This window comes from Arvicola amphibius, chromosome 12, assembly GCF_903992535.2.
Source record: "Arvicola amphibius chromosome 12, mArvAmp1.2, whole genome shotgun sequence".
Lineage (NCBI taxonomy): Eukaryota > Metazoa > Chordata > Mammalia > Rodentia > Cricetidae > Arvicola > Arvicola amphibius.
The window spans coordinates 134,217,704-134,237,098 of NC_052058.2; the positions used below are offsets into that span (position 1 = coordinate 134,217,704).

The 19,395-nt window shown below is 42.7% G+C and overlaps 1 protein-coding gene across 1 annotated transcript in view; it reads left to right on the plus strand.

Annotated features, from left to right (window-relative positions):
* Gabrg3 (gamma-aminobutyric acid type A receptor subunit gamma3) overlaps positions 1-19,395 on the plus strand; it is a 544,483-nt gene that overhangs the window by 39,438 nt on the left and 485,650 nt on the right. The window contains exon 3 of the mRNA XM_038313696.1: positions 3,452-3,519. Coding sequence (XP_038169624.1) covers positions 3,452-3,519 — 68 coding nt within the window. The remainder of the gene's footprint in view (positions 1-3,451; positions 3,520-19,395) is intronic.

Genomic DNA, 19,395 nt, shown 5'->3' on the forward strand with positions numbered 1-19,395 from the left:
TTAGGGTGAGAAATGCCATGGTGTAGTAAAATAATCATTCATGCATACACAGTGGTTTTGTGTCCATGGTGAGGGGACACTGTAGACCACACTGTCCCCAAGGGTTCCAGCAACCTCTGTAGGGAGGTTTATGGCTGAGGTTTCTCAAGGCTTACCCATTGTTCCTTTTTCAAGCTCTTGTTTACTGCATAATTTTCTCAGACGTAGTTACTCTAAATTTTTAAGAAATAACACCCAGAAAGGCAAGATAGAACTGAAACAAAGAATTGCAAGTAGATATATTTTTTAGCCAATAAATGGGACCTAGTTGTAATGCCCCCCTTTTTAAATAATCTTTCAGTAGAATTTGTCTCCTCTCACCTAGAATACTGGTCCCTCTTGTTGCTATTTTTGGATGTATTACCTTTGTGAAAGATGTCATCCTTCTTTCTGTTGCCTAGGTATTTCCAGGTCATACTGTGCTTTAAATGTGCATGTGTCTTTATTTATATGTAATTTATGATGTACATTCTAAAACTTTCCATCTTATCTATATTCATTGAACTATAAATTGGTAGCATTGCATTCTCTCTCAACTATTCACTTCCTCCTTGTCTTTCCATCGAAGCTTAATTCATCCCTCTTCCCTCTATAGCCCCTGGCAACCACCATTGTAATTGACGTCTCCATGAATTTCATGGGGTGAAATATTTCACATTAATGGATTCATGTAGTGTTTGACTTGTGATGGGATCATTTATTCAGCATACTGCCTTCATCATTCATCCAAGGCGGTACCATGTCTTAAATTTTCATTCCTGTTAAAGATTAAATTAAATTCCATCATATCCCCACTTGGATTCTTCTTCATCTTCGGTGGACACCTGACTTATTTCCGTTATTTTGGCCTGCGTATAAATATGGACATTCAAATATCTGTTGAGTCCCACTTGCGATTCCTGTTGGTAAAATACCCAGATGTTTGATGGTTGTACCTAGTGGTAATTCTGTTTACTGTTTGGAGGAACCACCATGCCATCATCCATGGTACCAGAGTAATTTTCCTTATTATCAACAATGCACATTTCCACTCTAGGGTGGCTGTTCCACTCTGCTAAGCCTCCTGTGTACATGTTTAAATTTGCTGTAGTAAAATTGATCTATTTCTCTTTTTGTTGTCTGAGATTTTGATATTCGTTACAAGACACCATGACAAAATTAAACATCTCCCCATCTTCTAAGAGTTTTCATAGTATTAGCTATGGTTCATTTTGAACCTATTTTGCGTCTATCTTTGGTTATGAACTGAGATGTAAGGGTCCAAATTTATTCTTTTGCTCTTGGATATTCAGTTTTTCAAGCATTGTCAGAAGGCTGTTGTTTTTTCTCATTGGATGCTTGATGACTTTGTTGAAAGCCTTCGTCAGAACTGTTTCTTTAGTGTCTGAATTATCAAGCGTGGCCTGTGTGCTTCTCAGGCACAGCCGTCGGATGGCATTCTAAAATGCGCCACTGACATTATCATGGCTCTGCTTAAAGCTAAAACTGGTGGTTCCCCCAACATTTATGAGCGTATGTGTGTGAACGTGTGTGTATTACTTCTGCTTCTCTCTTAAAAATCTCTGTTACATTGCCACACTCAATACATTTCACACACCCACTTGAGGCCATTCAGGCTTGATGTCTTCGAGCCCTTGTAATTTAATAAGATTAATGCACTCAGAGACCCAGAGTCAAATAAGTACTCTGAAACAATGAGAATAGGCTTGTGCAGAAAGACTTCACTGACGTCACATCACACAGCCTTCTGCACATCATGATCTAAAGTTGTTGTGCGTGGAAGCAGAACAGCGAAGAATCCAGTGAAACCAAAGGAAGGTGCTGTCCGTCATTTTTATGATCAGGAAAGTCTAGTTTCTGGTTTAGTTTCAGCTTATTCGAAATTTATATGTCGTGTGTATACCGTGTAGAATTGTGTTGGGGCTTTCGTCCAAAATGCCAGCAGTTCTTTGGAATTAACATGGCTTAGATGTGCTGACAGATGTTGGGAGTTGATTAAATCCATGACTGTTGTTTCATTTCGAGTCTGAGAACCACTGTCCTGGATTTTGATCCCTGAATGTATGGGCCTGGAAGCCCAAAGGTACCTCAGTTCCAGAAGCAAAGTGCAGAGTCCATTTGTGAATGAGCAGCTGAGCTAGTCAGCAAAACTGAAGGAGGCCCATTGAAATAATTGCAGCAGTAAACAGTCTTGTTTCCATGGAAACTTCATGTGGACAAGTTCGTGCATCTTGTTTATGTTCCTCTTGGGCAGGAATACTCTGAAACTTGCTCTGTTCTCTCCTTTGACTATTCCTGAGTAGTGAAGGACTTCCCCCTGAACAGGGCATTGGCTCCTGAGCTCGGACTCTGTAGAATCCCTGTCTCCTCACTGGTGGTGCTCGGTTCCTGTGCAGGCAAGGGAGAGGAACCTGAGTTAATCATGTAACCTGCAGTGTGTGCTGCCCATGGGAGCTGTGCACACTCACACTCTAACCTGCAGTGTGTGCCACTCACTGGAGCTGTGCACACTCACACAGTAACCTGCAGTGTGCCACTCACAGGAGCTGTGCACACTCACACAGTAACCTGCAGTGTGCCACTCACAGGAGCTGTGCACATTCACACTCTAACCTGAAGTGTGTGTTGCTCACAAGAGCTGCGCACACTCACACTCCAACCTACAGTGCATAATGTTCACAGGAGCTGTGCACACTCACACTGTCACCTGCAGTGTTGCTGCTCACAGGAGCTGTGCACGCTCACACTGTCACCTGCAGTGTTGCTGCTCGCAGGAGCTGTGCACGCTCACACTGTAACCTGCAGTGGTGCTGCTCACAGGAGCTGTGCACGCTCACACTTGAAACGGTGGTATCTTCATTCACATTTTTGACTGTAGCATTTTAACTCTGTGCTAGACATGTGTATGTCTCCTTAAATAATAACGGTGATAATTTTAAGCCATGGTTTCATTTTTCTTTTGGTGTTTGAACTTACTAGAATTTTGCTTTGAAATTATAGTTTTTTTTATTTACCTCTGATATTGCTCATCTGTGATTCAGCTTTATAATTACTTAGACATTAGATTATGTATGCAATGTCTTATATTTTATCTCATTTCTTTGCCATAAAATCAGCTTAAGTAACATCAAATATCTCTATAGTCATCTGTTATTGGCAATTTGCAGTGGGTAACTGTCTTATCTTCCCACAGCTGAATGAATCCAAGTGGGAATCCCTCCTCCTTTTAGAAAGAGTTTAAGAAGTAAGACAAGCTGAGTTGAGTTTTAAATGCAAATTTAAGTCCCCAGGAGAAATGCCCCCCTCCTGTGCTGATTGTTAGTGGCCTGGCCTCTGCACATTGGGCTTTGCCCCCCCCCTTCTATTCTCACTGTACCATACATTACTAACATGTGTGTATTTTTCTCCACAGTAAAGCCAACCATGATCGATGTGGACATTTATGTGAACAGCATAGGTCCTGTGTCATCGATAAACATGGTAAGAAGCCCCTGTGTTTGGCTTGGCAGCTCCTGCATCCCTTCATGCGTCCGGTCTCCAGTGGATTTCTGGATTTGTGTTGGAGTTTTGTCAGTTGGGTTCAAAGACCACGATAACTCCTTAATGTGATATTGAAAATGGTCTTTAAGATGCAGGAGACACCGCTTGTGACATCAGTCATGAGCTATTGCTCTTTAGAGCAAGAACTGTCCTAACTCTAGCACTCTAGCATGTGTTGACAGTACATGTTTTTCAAATCGGATTGTTTGGGGCTGTGCAGCCATTGTCTTTAGCTGACCTCTCTTATATTAGGGATGTGTATAAGTGGCAGGCACCTTTTGGTTTGAATCTGTGGTTAAGCCCCTCTTGGGTCATTTATGTATCTGCTTCAGGGGGACTATAAGAGCAAATACATTATTTTCCTGAGTGTATGGTTTCCATAAGCTTGTAAGCAAGCTGGGCACGGGACTCTCCTGTGGAAGATGTCAGTCCCCATGGCAAGTGCTTAGCTGCATAGGAAATGTCACTGTGCTAGCATGTGTTACACAGACCCTTCTGACAAGTCTGCCAGGTGTCGTGTGCCTCCTGCCCAGATGCATTGTTGCATACCCAGAGCGGGTAGTTTGATGTTGCCAGCAGTGTTCCACGTGAGGCTTCTCTATGCCTACTGCCTCCGAATCTGGGGATGTCTGAGAGAAAGGACAGGGCATTGCTGACACACCAGCTCCTGCTTTCTCCTCATAGTGTGTTGTGCTTGGGATTAGCTCCTTCAGGTCAATGGCAGGAATGTCTCTTTGAATTGCTAGATATTATAAGTGTTCTTTGCTGACATAAAGCTTCCATGGCATGGTAAAATTTTGTTATGGGTAATTAATTGTCTTTTCAAAAATGGAAACATCTCAAAGGTGTGGCTAATGGTTGTAACAGTAGCATGTGTGTGGTTACATGTGCCATTTGTAGCATAAAACGCAAAATCTCCGAACAAAAAAATGAATATCAATGTCATCCATTGTATGAACAAAGAGGTAGAATGAATAAAAGAAACTTACTTTACACAACCCATTGGCTGAAAATGGGGTGTGTACTAAAACCAATTAATAATTTAATATTCCCTTACCTGGGAAGTCATTAACGCAGGGGACTGTGCTGAGGAAGTGCTCATTTGTAATGCGTTTGTTTCTTACCCTGTCTTTGGTTTGGTTGTCTTTTCGTCCACAAACCTTCTCAGTGCCTTGGTTCCCCACTCCAATTTATCCCTAACACTGACAGTTCCTCCGCAGACACAATCACACAGCCCTTTAGTGAGGAGGGCGCATTGGTGTTCCTGGAGGTTTTGCCTAGCCCCTGTAGCTTGGAGTTGCACTTGGTGCTCAGAATTACACTCTGGTGGGGCATTTTTGTGTGGAGATCAGATCTGCCAGAGCAGGATGCCATGTGACATCACCCACAGATGACAAGGTCCCGAGTGAAAGTCAGAGTCGTTCAAGCCGGGTTAGCAGGTAGGGATTGTCGGAACAACGTTTCCTAATGACGTCAGCGTGATCATTTGCGGACGGGGACAGCTTTACAAGGTCCCCCGTGTGACACAAGTGGAAAAGAGTGAACGCTGGCCACAAAGCATCCCTGGACCCAAGGGACCGAGGCCTGAAGAGAGATGGGAGAGATTTGAATTATGTCCTAGGTTTTATTTTATTTTATTTTGTGATAGGCTATCATCTGTCCCAGGCTGGGCTCAGGTTTGCTGTGTAACCAAGTTTACCATGAACTTCTGATCCAAGTGCTGGGATTTATAGGCATGCACCACCATTCCTGGTTAATGCGGTGCTGTAGATCCAACCCAGGGCTTCTGCAAGCTAAGCAAGTGCTTCCTCAGCTGAAACACACCCCTGCTCCCCACGTTAGGATTTAAATCTTGAATTCTAGCCCTTCCACCAAATAGTAAAGAATGATGTTAATCAGGGTTGGCAAGATAGCTCAGCAGGGAAAGGCATTTGCTGCCCAGCCCGAAGACCTGAGTTCAGTTGCTGAAACTCACAGGCGGAAAGAGAGAACTGACCCCACAAGTTGTCTCCCCATTTCCGTAAGTGCACCCTAGACAGCATGCACACTTGCATACACATGCATGCCCACACGCAGACACACCAATAAATAGATGTAACTGAGCCCTCAGAAGAAGGTGCCTATGCCCCTGTGCTTCTTAGATTTTGTATTGGCTGCCCTTTATTCTGGGAAATGGAGACTCCTATCTGGTATTCTCCTGGTCCCAGAGGGACTAAGCACAAACAACTACAGTACATCAGTGCCCGGGTGCCAAATGGACTGAATGTCATCTTTGTCTCACTGCCCAGCTGGCAGTTCTGAAATTAGAAGTCTGAGCAGCTACAAAGTCACTAAGAGTCCTGTGAGAACAGAGGCAGTAACGGTCAATGTCTTCCTTCATTTGTTGATCGCTAAGTGGTTATTGGGGGGGGAAATGCTACAGCCTTATCAAACTTTAACACTGTGGCTAAAGCTAACTGAAAGCTTAAGTCCTGAAACCCTAAATGCACTTCCAAATGATGCTTCCCCACGGTAACAGTCGTCAGTTGAGTTTCCTTCGTTGCTGACATCCACCGTTCACTACCGACTCAACCCTCATCACTTCCATTCGGTTTCCTACGCCGTACCTTCTCGTGTATCCCAAGGTCTGCATCTCACTTGTACGTATCTTATCTTCTGGGACTATGACGTGGATCCACAGCTCTGTGAATCATGCCGTTTTGCCATTCTGACTCTCAAGGAGCCAAAGGACCTCTGTGGAGCCTCTGTGAAATTGCCTCAGAAGGTCATTGAGGTCTCCCAAGGGTCGGCCATGCTCCTGCTCCCCAGCTGTAGGGCGGGTCTGACTTCACCCTAGTACCAGTTCCGTGTGTGCCCTCACCTCCCTCAGTGCAGGACCTTTGCGTGCATGCATGTGTGTGTGTGTGTGTGTGTGTGTGTGTGTGTGTGTACGTATACGTACATAAACACAAATGCTATGGTGCATGTGTAGAAATGAGGACACAGCATGTGGGGTCTGTTCTTTCCTTCTCCCTGTGAGTTCGAGCAATCAAAAGTGGATGGCAGAGAGGAAGGCAATTCAGTTAAAGTCTGTGTTATTGGGGCGGGGGGAGAGATCATTTGGAGTATATTCAGGGTTTCAGTATGTGGTTTTAATTTATCATTAGCCATGATATTCAAGTTCTATATAGTGTTAGAATTTTCAGCAAATAGCTGCTTAGCAATCGACAGATCAAGAAAGACATTGGCTGTTACTGCCTCCATTGTCACAGGACCGGTTTTGTGAAGACTCGGATTTTAATTTCAGAACTTCCAGCTAGTCTGGGAAACAGAGGGTGGAGCTCAGTCTGCTGAGCACACTGGCACCGATGTCCTGCAGCTCTTGGTGCTTAGTCTCTTTGGGACCAGGAGGATAGGACCTTATCAGAGTTGTCATAGCATCCTACGTGTTACCCACTGCATTGTGCGCTATGTGTGCAGCTCCTGGTGGACACAGATTGGTCAGGACCAAGAGAGCTGTTGCCAGAGAGGCACCTGTGAGTTCCTTTTTAAGAATTTCCTCTTTAAGTATCCTTTCCAGAAAGTTTAGTCTCCTGGGTGTTGTCCTGATGGGTTATCCATTGTTCTTATTTGTGTGGAGTTAAATGGAGCTCCTTCAGATCTCATGGGGAGGATGCTAAGTATGATCAGCTTGGGGGTCACCCCAGGACATCCTCCCAGCCGTGGAGTGGAATGCAGCTGTGCCTACTATAGAAATACCACTTCCGCTCCACACTCAGATGAGGGTTCAGCGTGTCCCAGGGTTAGGGTTGCTTTTCCTTTCTAAAAATTGAAAGATTGAATTTTTCTTTCCTGAAAGTTTTGACAGAATGTACAGAGAACCTTGGAAGTGTGCAGCTGACAGGAGGGCTCTTTCATTGCGTCCTGAACGTTGTGTAACAAGTATATAGCACTGAGGATCATACCTTTAGTTAGCACCTAGTATGTTCTGCCCGTTCCTCCTCTCTCCACTAATCCTGGAAACTACTAAACACCATGGTCTTCTGAGAGCTCTGTACCTTCACTTTCCCCAGATGATGCAGGACGACAGCCACACTCTGTGTGACTCCACACTGATTCCTCCTTCTTTGTAGGCTCCGCTGCCAGCTTCCTCGTGGAAGCCCAATCAATCATCACCATGTAGAATAAGTAATAGCAGGTAGTTGAGAAAGCACAGAGGCAGGCTAGACACCGCTAGAATATTCATGGCGATGACTCATATCCTCAGTATGCAGAACTGGTAGCAAGCTGCACAGCCCTGGAGGGGAAGGGAGAGAAGTGAGACTCACAACCACACTCTTGTCCCGTTAGAGCAGACATTTTGAGAGGGAACATCAGACAGCCGTGACCACGCCATAGATGTTGATAATGCTGGAAGTTGATCGTTTTACCCAAGGTTTGTAGCATTTTTAAAATATTCATTTATTAATTATATACACAATGTTCTGTCTGTGTGTATGCCTGCAGGCCAGAAGAGGGCACCAGACCCCATTACAGATGGTTGTGAGCCACCATGTGGTTGCTGGGAATTGAACTCAGGACCTTTGGAAGAGCAGGCAATGCTCTTAACCGCTGAGCCATCTCTCCAACCCGGTTTGTAGCATTTTTGAATTTGTAGTTTGATACCCTACATTCATGCTTGAAAAAGAAGTTACTCTTTTTTTTTTTTTGATTGACAAAGTAATTTCACATATGTTTGGGCACACTGTGATGTTTACTTTCAAGTAAATACTATGTGATGATGAAATAAATAAAATAAAGGCAAGAAAAACATCCAAGACCATGAGTATTTTTTTCCTTTGGAGAAAGAACATTGGTGATAATCAAGATATGAAGTCAACCCGTCAATCACTAATGAACAGACTACAGTGTGCATGAACAATATTATATTATTGTGCCAATCTAGTCATCCACAGAAATGTGGGTAGACCTGACGATGTTACATTAAGCCATGACAAATACCCATGATTCCACTCTGATACCCATGATAGGTATCAGATGTTATTTCTTAAGAGGGGAGGAAACACATTGCTAGGGTCTTTGTGGTACGTAATTGGAAGGAAAGAGGAGAAGCTCACCAATGATACCATGACCACAGTAAGATAAGATGAACAAATTCTGATGCTCAGAGTTCACAACACAGCATGGGATTTAGAATATCTCAAGAGCTAGAAAGAACTTCAGATATTCTCCGTGTTATCTCTTGCATTGCTCCAACATTGTTTACTTTCCTATCTTGTGTGACTCTAGTCACCTGAAACCTCCCATATGTCCGGTGTCCCTACTGTCTTTACTCTTTGTTCTCTATTTGTGATCTATGTTGGTTGTGGTACAAGGATTTCCAACTCACCTTCTATCGCTAAGTCTTTCTTCATCTGCTCAGTGTCCTGTGGAAGCCATACATCTATTCAGGTCTAAAGTCTTGTACCTTTTGGCTGTAAATCTGTGGTTTTATTCGAACAGATTCCAGTTTGGGGACTCTCCATCTTACATCTTACAGTCCATTTTCTTGCATACATTGGTCATTAAATCCAGGTCTCATAACCACCATTTCTGGCCATTTCTGGTCTGCTTCTGTTACACTGCGTTGTTTGATTTTGCTTCGTGACAGTTCAGGCAACGTTGATCGTGCCCGAGAACCTGTGAATTCTGAAGTAATATTTTCACATCTCTGTGCAGGTGTGAGCCAGTGTAGGCTGGCCTGTTGTCTTGCTGAGGCTCCGTTGGGCACTGCCCCCCCCCCATTTCTTAGGCGCCGTTCTCTTAAGGTGTCAACTGAGGGCCTTGTCTTGTACACTCATTTTCATGATTGTCTCCACTCTGTGTGGCTAAGTCAGCAAATGTGTTGAAAGGAAGCTATCACTTGTTGGCTCATTTCTGTCATTGCTTACTTTTTTTCTCTCAGCACTTGTGGTTAAATGCAGGATTTTATGTACCCAAAACTGAGCTGCAATTGCTGCCTTTAAGAATTTTAATTTAGAGATAGAGTTGAAGCTACCCAAGCTGGTCGGTGATGGCCTTGATTTTGCAGTCTTCTTCCTCAGCCTTCTGCATCGCCGAGTTCACAGACCTAGGTTCCCTGCTTTCTGGGAATTTGAAACTACTCTATTTTTTGGACTTCTTGTTGACCCCAAGCCCTCTCTCAGATCCCCTTGCCTTCTTCATCCTGGCTACTCTTCTCTGCCTAGCCTCTGTGCCTTCTCTACCAATCTAGCTTGAGATAAAAATCTGTGGAGAGCATTACAAAAGAAATACTGTTTCTTTCTGAATCCCTGCCCTCTGTCTCTTTCTGGTTTCTCTATCTTTTAAATTGATATTTTATCTGAGGTTTCTCTTGGTCCTTGGTGGGACTGTTGCTCTATTATAATGTATGCCATCAAAGCTGCTTAACCTTGTTTGAAAAGCCTGTAAAGCTATTTTATTTTTTATTAATGTGTTGATGTTACATGTTAATGGGGCATGATAGTTCAACATGTTTACATCATAAACAGATTGCAGGCAACCCCCTTGTATCTGCCTTCGCACTTTGTGCCAGTTTCTTGTGACCAGCATTCTTCATTCTTCAAAGAACTAGAATAAACCGTCTCTCAAAATTCATACTGGAGCACAGCAGCACAACAGCCAGTGCCATCACGACCGAGTGAGCGGGTTTAGAAACATCACCATTCCTGAGTTTAAGACACATCCCAGAGTCATGGTACCCCAAACAACATGAGTTTGGCTTTAACAATAAAGAGACCACTTTGTTGGTACAATAATGACTACAGAACAAAGTAGTGACTAAGGAAATAAGCCCTGGTGACTCCAGGCAACTGAGTCTCAACAAGGGCACCAAAGCACATTGAAGAAATTACAGATTCATTGACAAATGACTTGAGAATTGAAGTTCTTATGGACCAGGACTTAATTCTAAAAAACAAAACATAAAACAAACAAAAACCACAGAAGAGTAACTTGGGCATGAACTAAGTACAAAGCAGCCTTACTCAAGATGTTTTCTTGACTTGAGAGTCTCTCAGACTGCTCTCAGGATATCAAAAAAGGTAGAGTTTTCTGGGACCTAATATTTTTTGGTTTCTCTACAAAAAAGTGAGGCTTTGACAGGGAATAAATGAAGTTAATTGTTTATATCTTCTAGAAACATCTGCTTTAAGGAAGTACAACTGTCCTCCATTGTCAGTTACCCAAGAAGATAGTCACGTAGGTGGTTTCAATATTCTTTTAAGAATTGAAAAATAGATTCTGAGCCAGATCTGGTGGTACATGACTATACTCCCAGTACTTTGTAGGCAGAGTAAGGCTGATTTCTATGAGTTAAGACTAGCATGGTCTATACCATGCTAGTGTTCCAGGACAGTTAGAGCTACACTGTGTGAGCCCTGGACCCTCTCTCTCTGGGTCCATTGCATAGTGATCAACAGGATCATAGAAGTAAATGTTCCAAAATTAAGGACACAGAGCAATACAGATATGAAAGTCATATAGGACAGAAAGTAGATAAGACCAGACAGTAAACTCCCCATGGTATAGTATAATTTAAACACTAGATATACTGAAGAAATACTGAAGAGAGAGCACTGAGTGGAGCAAGAGAAATGTTAGAAGTCATATATTTAAAAAATCCCATAAAACAAGCAAACAAACAAATAAAACCGGACTCTTCAGTGGAAACTTCAAAAGCTGCAGGGCTTGGAGCTTACTAAAGATCACAGATGCCAATCCAGACTCCCTTACCCCGCAAAATCTGTCACAGTTGAAAGAGAAAGAAAAATTTCCATGATATAAACAGACTAAAAGAATTTATGTCCACTAAATCAGCCCTGCAGCAAATACGGGAAGCAATAATTTGGACTGAAAAGAGGAAGAAGCATACTCCAGAGGCTACAGAAAGAAAACAAATAAAACTATAATTACTGGAACACAAAATAGAGCTAAGAACACAAACAGAAAAGAGAGCAAGACAGCAATCAACACACACCTTTCAGTAATAACTACATATTAGTGACTTCAACTCAATCAAAAATTTAAAAAATACACCGATTATCACAACAAGCCCTTATTGCTGAAGAATGCCATTTGCTTACGCCATTGGACACGGGGAAAGAAAGTTGGTGTCCAAGTAGGAACTTGCCCCTAATGGCCAGCATTTATAGTACTGGAAGATTCTTTACATGCTACCTAAGGGGACAGTCATCAGTACCACCCAGCTGTGAGCCCAGTGACTGCCTGCAGGGTATCCATGAGCACTATGTTATGGGGATAACCGACCACTTTGTGATTGGCTTTAAGGCCCCCACATGAGATGAAGCTCATACCCAACACTGCTAATGTGGCCAAGAACATGAGACTAGCTAGGTCATGGGCCCAAAGGGAAAACCTGCTACTACTATTCTTCTAAGGAAACAGAAGCAACATGACTCATCATGGCATACTGCAATCCACATGCAGAGCACAGCATCCCTCAGCTCTCAGCAGAGAAGCTTCTTTTCCAGTAGATGGTGATTAACAAAGAGACTCATACCTGGGCAGAGTGCAGCATGAGAGACTCTGAAGCTTAGTCCTAATGAATTGTCTTTGTCAAAACCCTTCTTTTACGGCTCAGGGTTCCATGTGGAAGAGGAGGCATAAAACTTCTAAGAGTCAGAATAGGTGGATAACTCCATGACAGCTGTTTTCCAGACACAACAGAGCTGATTTTCATACAAACTAACAGAGATGGTAGCAGTACACGCAACACCAGTACAAGTTCAAGCCAGAGGAAGTCCCAGGACAGACAGTTTGGAAGGAGCACTTCCAAACTCCTGCTCTGAGCCAGAGTTATTCTAACACTAAAACCAATTCCTGTTGAACATGAATGCCAAAGTTCTCAGTAAATTACTTTTGAGTTGAATGCATGCATTTGTGAAAACAACCCTCTGCTATAACTAGCTTTATCCTGGAAAGACAGGGAAGATTCTGCATGTGTAACTGAATACATGTAGTAAGTTATGTAAATGGAGTTAAAGACAAAAAAAATCACATGATCTATTCAATAGATGCAGAAAAGACGGTTTACAAAAGTCCATTATGCCTTCATAATAAAAGTTCTACAGAGAATGGAGATGAAGGGTACCTACCCCTCAACACAATAAAGACTATATGACAAGTCCTCCAGCAACATTATTCCAAATAAAGAAAGAGCACATCAAAGCAATCTCATTAACTGTCTAATAGCCATGATACTTTTCAATATAATGCTTGAAGTAATAGTTAGAGAAATAAGTAAGGGACAGAAATTAGAATGGTACAAATAAAAAAGTAAGTCAAACTATTCCTATTTGCAAAATGATATGCATAAAGGAACCAAAAAGTTCCATAGAAAACTTCTAGAAAATAACAACACTTTTAGAAAGTGGCAGGATACAGTATCAGTTTACAAAAATCAGCAACCTTTCTACCAGTAGCTAATACCACTAACTAATGTGATGAGATCATGGAAATACTCCCATTTATAATAGCCTAAAAATAAAATACCTAGAAATTAACCTTACCCAAGAGATTACATATCACTGCATTAGAAACTTTAAGTTTATTTTAAAAGGTAATTGATACAGATATAAGAAGAAGATAAAACCTCCCATGCTGATGGGTTGGTTTAATTAACATTATGAAAATGACCATTCTTTCAAAAGCAATTTATAAACTTGATGCAATTCCAGTCAACACCCTGTGAGATTGTGTAGCGGAATAGAAAAACATTGTCCAAATTCATATGAACCCATAAAAGATACTGGATAGGTCTAGCAGTGTGGAGCAAAAGGAACCATTCTGGAAGGATTGCCATATTATACTACGAGCTATATTGTAGAGTTGCAGTAATAAGAACAGCATGGTCCCAGCACAAAAGCAGATGTGTCAATCACAATCAAGGGATGAAAATAGAAGACCCAAATGAATGCGCATAATTACAGCCATCTGGTATTTGACAAAGATTCTAAAATTATACACTATGGGAAAGACAACATCTTCAACAAATGGTGCTGAGGAAGTAATTTGACATGCATGATAATGGCAATAGATCCACATACCCATATATGTCACCCTCCCCACCCACACATGAATGAGCCATAAGTGGACTGAATGTCTCAGTGTGGTCCTGGAATTTGGAAAGTACTAAAGAAGAGACAGACAGTAATACTCCACAAGGTAGAGATTAGCGAAGAACTCCATTTTGCCTACAATTTAAGGTCAAAATTGTCAAAGAGTACCTCGTAAAGCTAAAAACATCCTGTATCACCCCAAAATAATCTACAGAGTGATGCAGAAGCCTATAGAGAGGGAAATAATCTTTGCCATCTATTCATTGGCTAGATTAATATTCAGGATATACAAAGAACAACACACAAATAAATCAAGAACACAAATGACCCAATGAAAAAAATGGACCTGGATAGAAGAATAAAAGGGATTTAAACAAAAGTTTTTATCTTGCTTATGTCAGAATGGCTACGATGAAAAAAACCACTGACAGCCAATGCGGGTGAGGATGTGGAGAAAGGGAAACTCTTCTTCACTGTCTGTGGGACTGCACAGTAGTCTGCCCACTTTAGAAATCAGTGTGGAGAATTCTCAAAAAGCTGAAGAGAGTTGCTTTATGACCCAGCTATTTCTGTTCCTGGCGTATGCTCAGGGTCTCCATGTCCTAGCAGACATGTTTGCTCAGTCACAGTCATTGTAGCTGTCCTCACAGTAACTAGCAAATGGAAACAACGTAACTGTCTTCACAGTAACTAGCAAGCAGAAACAACGTAGCTGTCTTCACAAAAACTAGCAAATGGAAACAACTTAACTGTCTTCACAGTAACTAGCAAATGGAAACAATGTAGTGTCCTCACAGTTACTAGCAAATGGAAACAACGTAGCTGACTTCACGATAACTAGCAAACAGAAACAATGTAGCTGTCTTCATAGTAACTAGCAAATGGAAACAACGTAGCTGTCCTCACAGTAACTAGTAAATGGAAACAAAGTAGATGTCCTTCAAATGATGAGGGGCTATGAAAATGTGGTAAAAATACACAGTGGGGTTTTATTGACGTCTAAATAAAAATAAAATGAAATTTACAAGTAAATGAATGGAACTGAGCAATATTATATCTACTGTGGTAACCTAGACTCATATTTTAAAAAGTGGCTGAAGTAACCATTGAACCCTGTAAAGTCAAAAAGGACCATGGGAGGATTGGGGAGTGATGTGAGAATCCCCTCTATGTGCTGTGATTACCATTAATGAATAAGGAAACTGCTTAGGACCTATAGCAAGGCAGAAATTAGGTAAGCAGGGAAAGCTAGGCTGAATTATGGGAGAAAAAAGGGCGGAGTCAGAGGGAAGCCATGGAGTCACTGCCAGAGTCAGACATGCCAAAACTTGGCTGGTAAGCCACTGTCACATGGTGATACACAGATTACTAGAAATGGGTTAAATTAATATGTAAGATTTAGCCAATAAGAAGCTAGAGTTAATGGGCCAAACAGTGATTTAATTAATACAGTTTCTGTGGGATTATTTTGGGTCTAAGCTAGCCAGGTAGCCGGGAACCAACAAGCAGCTTCTCCTCCATGCTACAGGGGAGGAGAGGAAGTTACAGAGACGAGATTAGCAAGGCACAGATGCAGAGAGGGGAAGTGGCAAACCCAGAGGGTATGCTTTTCTTGGCAAGTAGGAGAGAGCACAGTAGAGACAGGGAAGAAGCAGAGTTAAAGAGCACCAAGAGTGTTTCAAAGTTGCCATGGACAATGACTGACTTTGTATGCTTATTTAAGCAATAAACACCACTTTCAAAGCTAGGTCCCACTTACCTCTTCTGTTAGGTTCAGTGTAGCTGGATTTATGTTGAACTTTTGATCCACTTTATTAGATTTTTGTGCATGGTAATAGATATGGATCTATTTGTGTCCTTCTACATAATGGACAACCATCACCATTTGTTGAAGATGCTTTCTTTTTTTCCATTGTTTGTTTAATTTTGGCTTCTTTGTGGAAATATCAGGTGTCCGTAGGTATGTGGATTTACTTCTGGGTCTTCAATTCGATGCCATTGATCTACTTGTCCTTTTTTATGCCCATACAAAATGCTTTTTTGGTTATTACTACGGCTCTGTAATATCTTGAAATCAGACATGGTAATACCTTCAGAAGTTCTCTTACTGTACAGGATTGTTTTTGCTGTCCTGGGGTTTTGTTCTTTCAAGGTCTGAACAATATGTTGGAATTTTGATGGGGACTGCATTGAATTTGTAGATTCCTTTTGGTACGCAGGCCACTTTTACTACCTAGGTTAATCCTGCTGATCCATGAGCATGGTAGGTCTTTCCATCTTCTGTTATCTTCTCCAGTTTCTTTCTTCAAGGACTTAAAGTTTCATTTGCTTGGTTAGAGTTACCCCAAGATATTTTATATTGTTTGTGGCTATTGTGAAAGGTGTTATTTTCTTAATTTCTTTCTCAGCCCATTTATTGTTTGCATATAGGATGGCTACTGATTTTTTCCAGTTAATTTTGTATGCAGCCATTTAGTTGAAGGTGTTTACCAGCTGTGGGAGTTTCCTGGTAGAATTTTTGGGGTTGCTTATGCATACTGTCTTATCGGAACAATGTAATTATAAGCTTCTCTGGTGTCTGTTCTTCTCCACTTTCTTATTGTTTCTGAACATTCTATCATTATGTAAAATGTCATTAAAATCCCTGGTGAGATCGGCAGCCACATTTGTTGAAGTGAAGGGGAATGAGCTTGCAGCTGTGGGAAAGTTGAGATGTCTGTAGTAATGAGAAAGCTGACCTTGCTAGCAGGCATTCTGTGCCCAGTTTCTTCCAAATGTGTGAATAGCTCAATATCTTGATTTCCTTTGCCTTTAGTGTTTCTGTGGAACATTGCCTGGTTGATTTCCCCCACTCTTTAGACACATGCTCTGTGATGCACCTCTGACAAGAATATCAGTGTGTTACTTTGAACCATTTTTTTTCTGACAGGAAGAATCGTGGTGATGGAATGTCTTGCTAAGGCCTCTTTATTGTCTCCCGTTTCTCTCAGTGTGGTTCCCATAGCCTTTCCTCCTACAGGCCACTTGCAGGAGACAGGCAACTGTAAGTGTTTGCCATGTCCAGCTGTGCACATGTGAGATTGGTTCATGCAAGGCCATTGGTGCTGTGCAGAAGCCTGTCCACAGATGGGGCACCGTCCCAATATGGTGTAACTGGTCACAGATCTCTTTTGGAAAAAAATCTTTCTGGCAGCATTGGTACAGAAGATAATGGGGAGTGGTAAAACTGAGTTAAGGAGGTACCCTACGGACTGTAAAATTTCAGAGTGAGATGCATTCCCTCATCTCTGAATATTACAGAGCACCCTTGTGCGTCAGACGCTGAGTCAGGTCAGGGGAAGGCAGTGGTAATGGGAATAATGAGGCTGGTGGACTGACCAGATGATGCCCTCAGATGAGGACATTGAGCAAGCCTGCACAATGCTGTCACACACGTCTACTGTATGCATGTGTTTGACCACACTGTAGGATTTGGGGCTAGGAGGAAAGTGGGCTGGATGGCATATCACACAGGCCTTGGAAGGTCAGGGTATGGCATTTGCATTTGGTTCTTTGTTTCGGAGGGCACCCGACGGAAGGTATCATATGTCTATAAATAGTTTGTTTACTGTGATTTACCTTTTAAAGGGATGCTGTACACTGACTGAAGGTTGGAAAGCCAGATTGTCCCTAGCTCCAGGGTGAGCAGTCACAGCTGCTTATCTCATCCATGGAGGCATTTGTCATTTGCGTTTTCTTCTCCTAACATTTGGCAAAGCCATGGCCTTAAGTATCTCAGAATGTGGCCATATTGGGCATAGGGTTGCTACTGATTATATTAATGAATATATGGTCACACTGGAGCACCTGGGTCCCTAATCTGGTACAACTGGTGGAGAACTGGACACGGACACATAAGTAAAGTGCCATGGGAGCCGAAGGGGAGACACCGGGGCTCTCTTTCCATGGGTTAAGGCATTCATTCCCGAGATTACAGCAAAGCACCGGGAATCCAAGGAACGGCCTGAGCTGGGCTCTCTCTCAGGCTCTCAGAGAAGCAAATGCTGCCAACACTGTGGTCTGAACTGCTCCAGAAATGAGGGAGGCTCGCGTTGCCTGAGCCTCTGGTTCGTGGTACTTGTGATGCTAGCCCTGACACAGATACCCAGTTCCTAACTCTGTGCTCAGTTCCCTCTGTATTTTTTACAATGGCTTTTTTCTTAATGTTTGCTGCTTCCCAGGTGGCTACCGGCAGGTCCAAGAGGCCAAGCACTCACTGGCTGTCCTGCTCCCTTACCAGACCTCAGGCTTCCTGCCCACAGGTGCAGCCAAGTTGCCTCTAGGACCTTTGCACAGCCGGTGAGCAATGTTGTGGGGTCTCCCAGTCAGTGTCTTTTCCGCAGGATAATCTGCAGGCATCCCAACACTCCTTCCAGGCTGCTATAACAAGATACCTTTGTAGAAGGAGGCTGCTCATTCATTTCCTAGCCACCCAGTCCCAAATAATTACAGAAACTTTATTAATTACAACACTGCTTGGCCTGTTACCTTAGGTTTCTTATTAACTAACTCAAACATCTTAAATTAACTCATTTCTTGTGTATTGCCACAAGGCTGTAGCTTACCGGGTAAAGTTTTGGCACCTGTCGCCTTTGGCAGCTCCATGGCATCTCCCTGACTCTGCCTTCTTTTCTCCTCTCTCTGCTTGGAATTCCTGCCTTACTCGATTCTGCCCTGCCATAGGCCAAAGGAGCGTTATTCATTAACCAATAAAGGCAACACATATACAGTAGGACTTCCCACACCATGCCTTAGATGTGGAAATTTATCCAACATAAATTTTTGCTTATATGTCTGGAGACTGTAGAGACTGAATTCAGGCTGCCAGTAGGTCCTTCCAGTACTGTCTAGTAAGACTGTTCTCTACTCTCAAGATGGCACCCTCGTTGTGTCTTCATGTAGCAGAGGGGCAAGGCAGGTTCTTCAAACACTGAAAATGGAGTATAGTGAACATTCAAAACGTTATCATCAGTCAGTTCCCCAGAGGTTCTGCTTCCTAATGTAATCACCTGGTGAGTTTCTAGCTGGAGTTTGGGGAAGACGGTGGCATCCGTATTCCAGCACGCTCTGTGAGTTAGAATGCTCCATAGCGCTTCATAATCCAGGATGTGAGACACGCCTATCTCAGAGAGGAAGCAAAGAAAGAAGCTGACACAGGGGCCTGACATTGCCATTAGCTAGACATGGTATGGGTCTAGAAGCCTCGGTCCGGGAATCAGAGCTGTTCAGTTGTTCTGAAACTGCATACAAGAAGAGAGGGTGATGAGTTCAGATACACAGCCTGATCTGATGCTGAGGGGCTTACAGAGAAAGCAGATAGATATCTGTGGTCTCAGGAAAGGCATTGGATGACAGCCATGTGCCCCAGGCCTCAGGAACTTCATATCAAGATAAGCGCAGTACAGTATGGCACTTCTATACTGTGGAGCTAGGGTGACCAAGGCATTTGCATTTCCTCGCCACCCCCCAGTCTAGCACAGATATCTGACTCAGAGCTGACTTCCAGTGGATGAGTGGGAGGTATGAAGAAATACGGGAAGGAAGGAAAAGCAGCTGGTGCGATTGATGGAGCCATGTAGACTCTGGAGGGCAGGGCTGAAGTCACCTTTTCATTAACACTTGGTGTCCACCAGTGCCAAGCCCAGAGCACTGAACACTTGTCTTAGTTGGTGGAACTGCC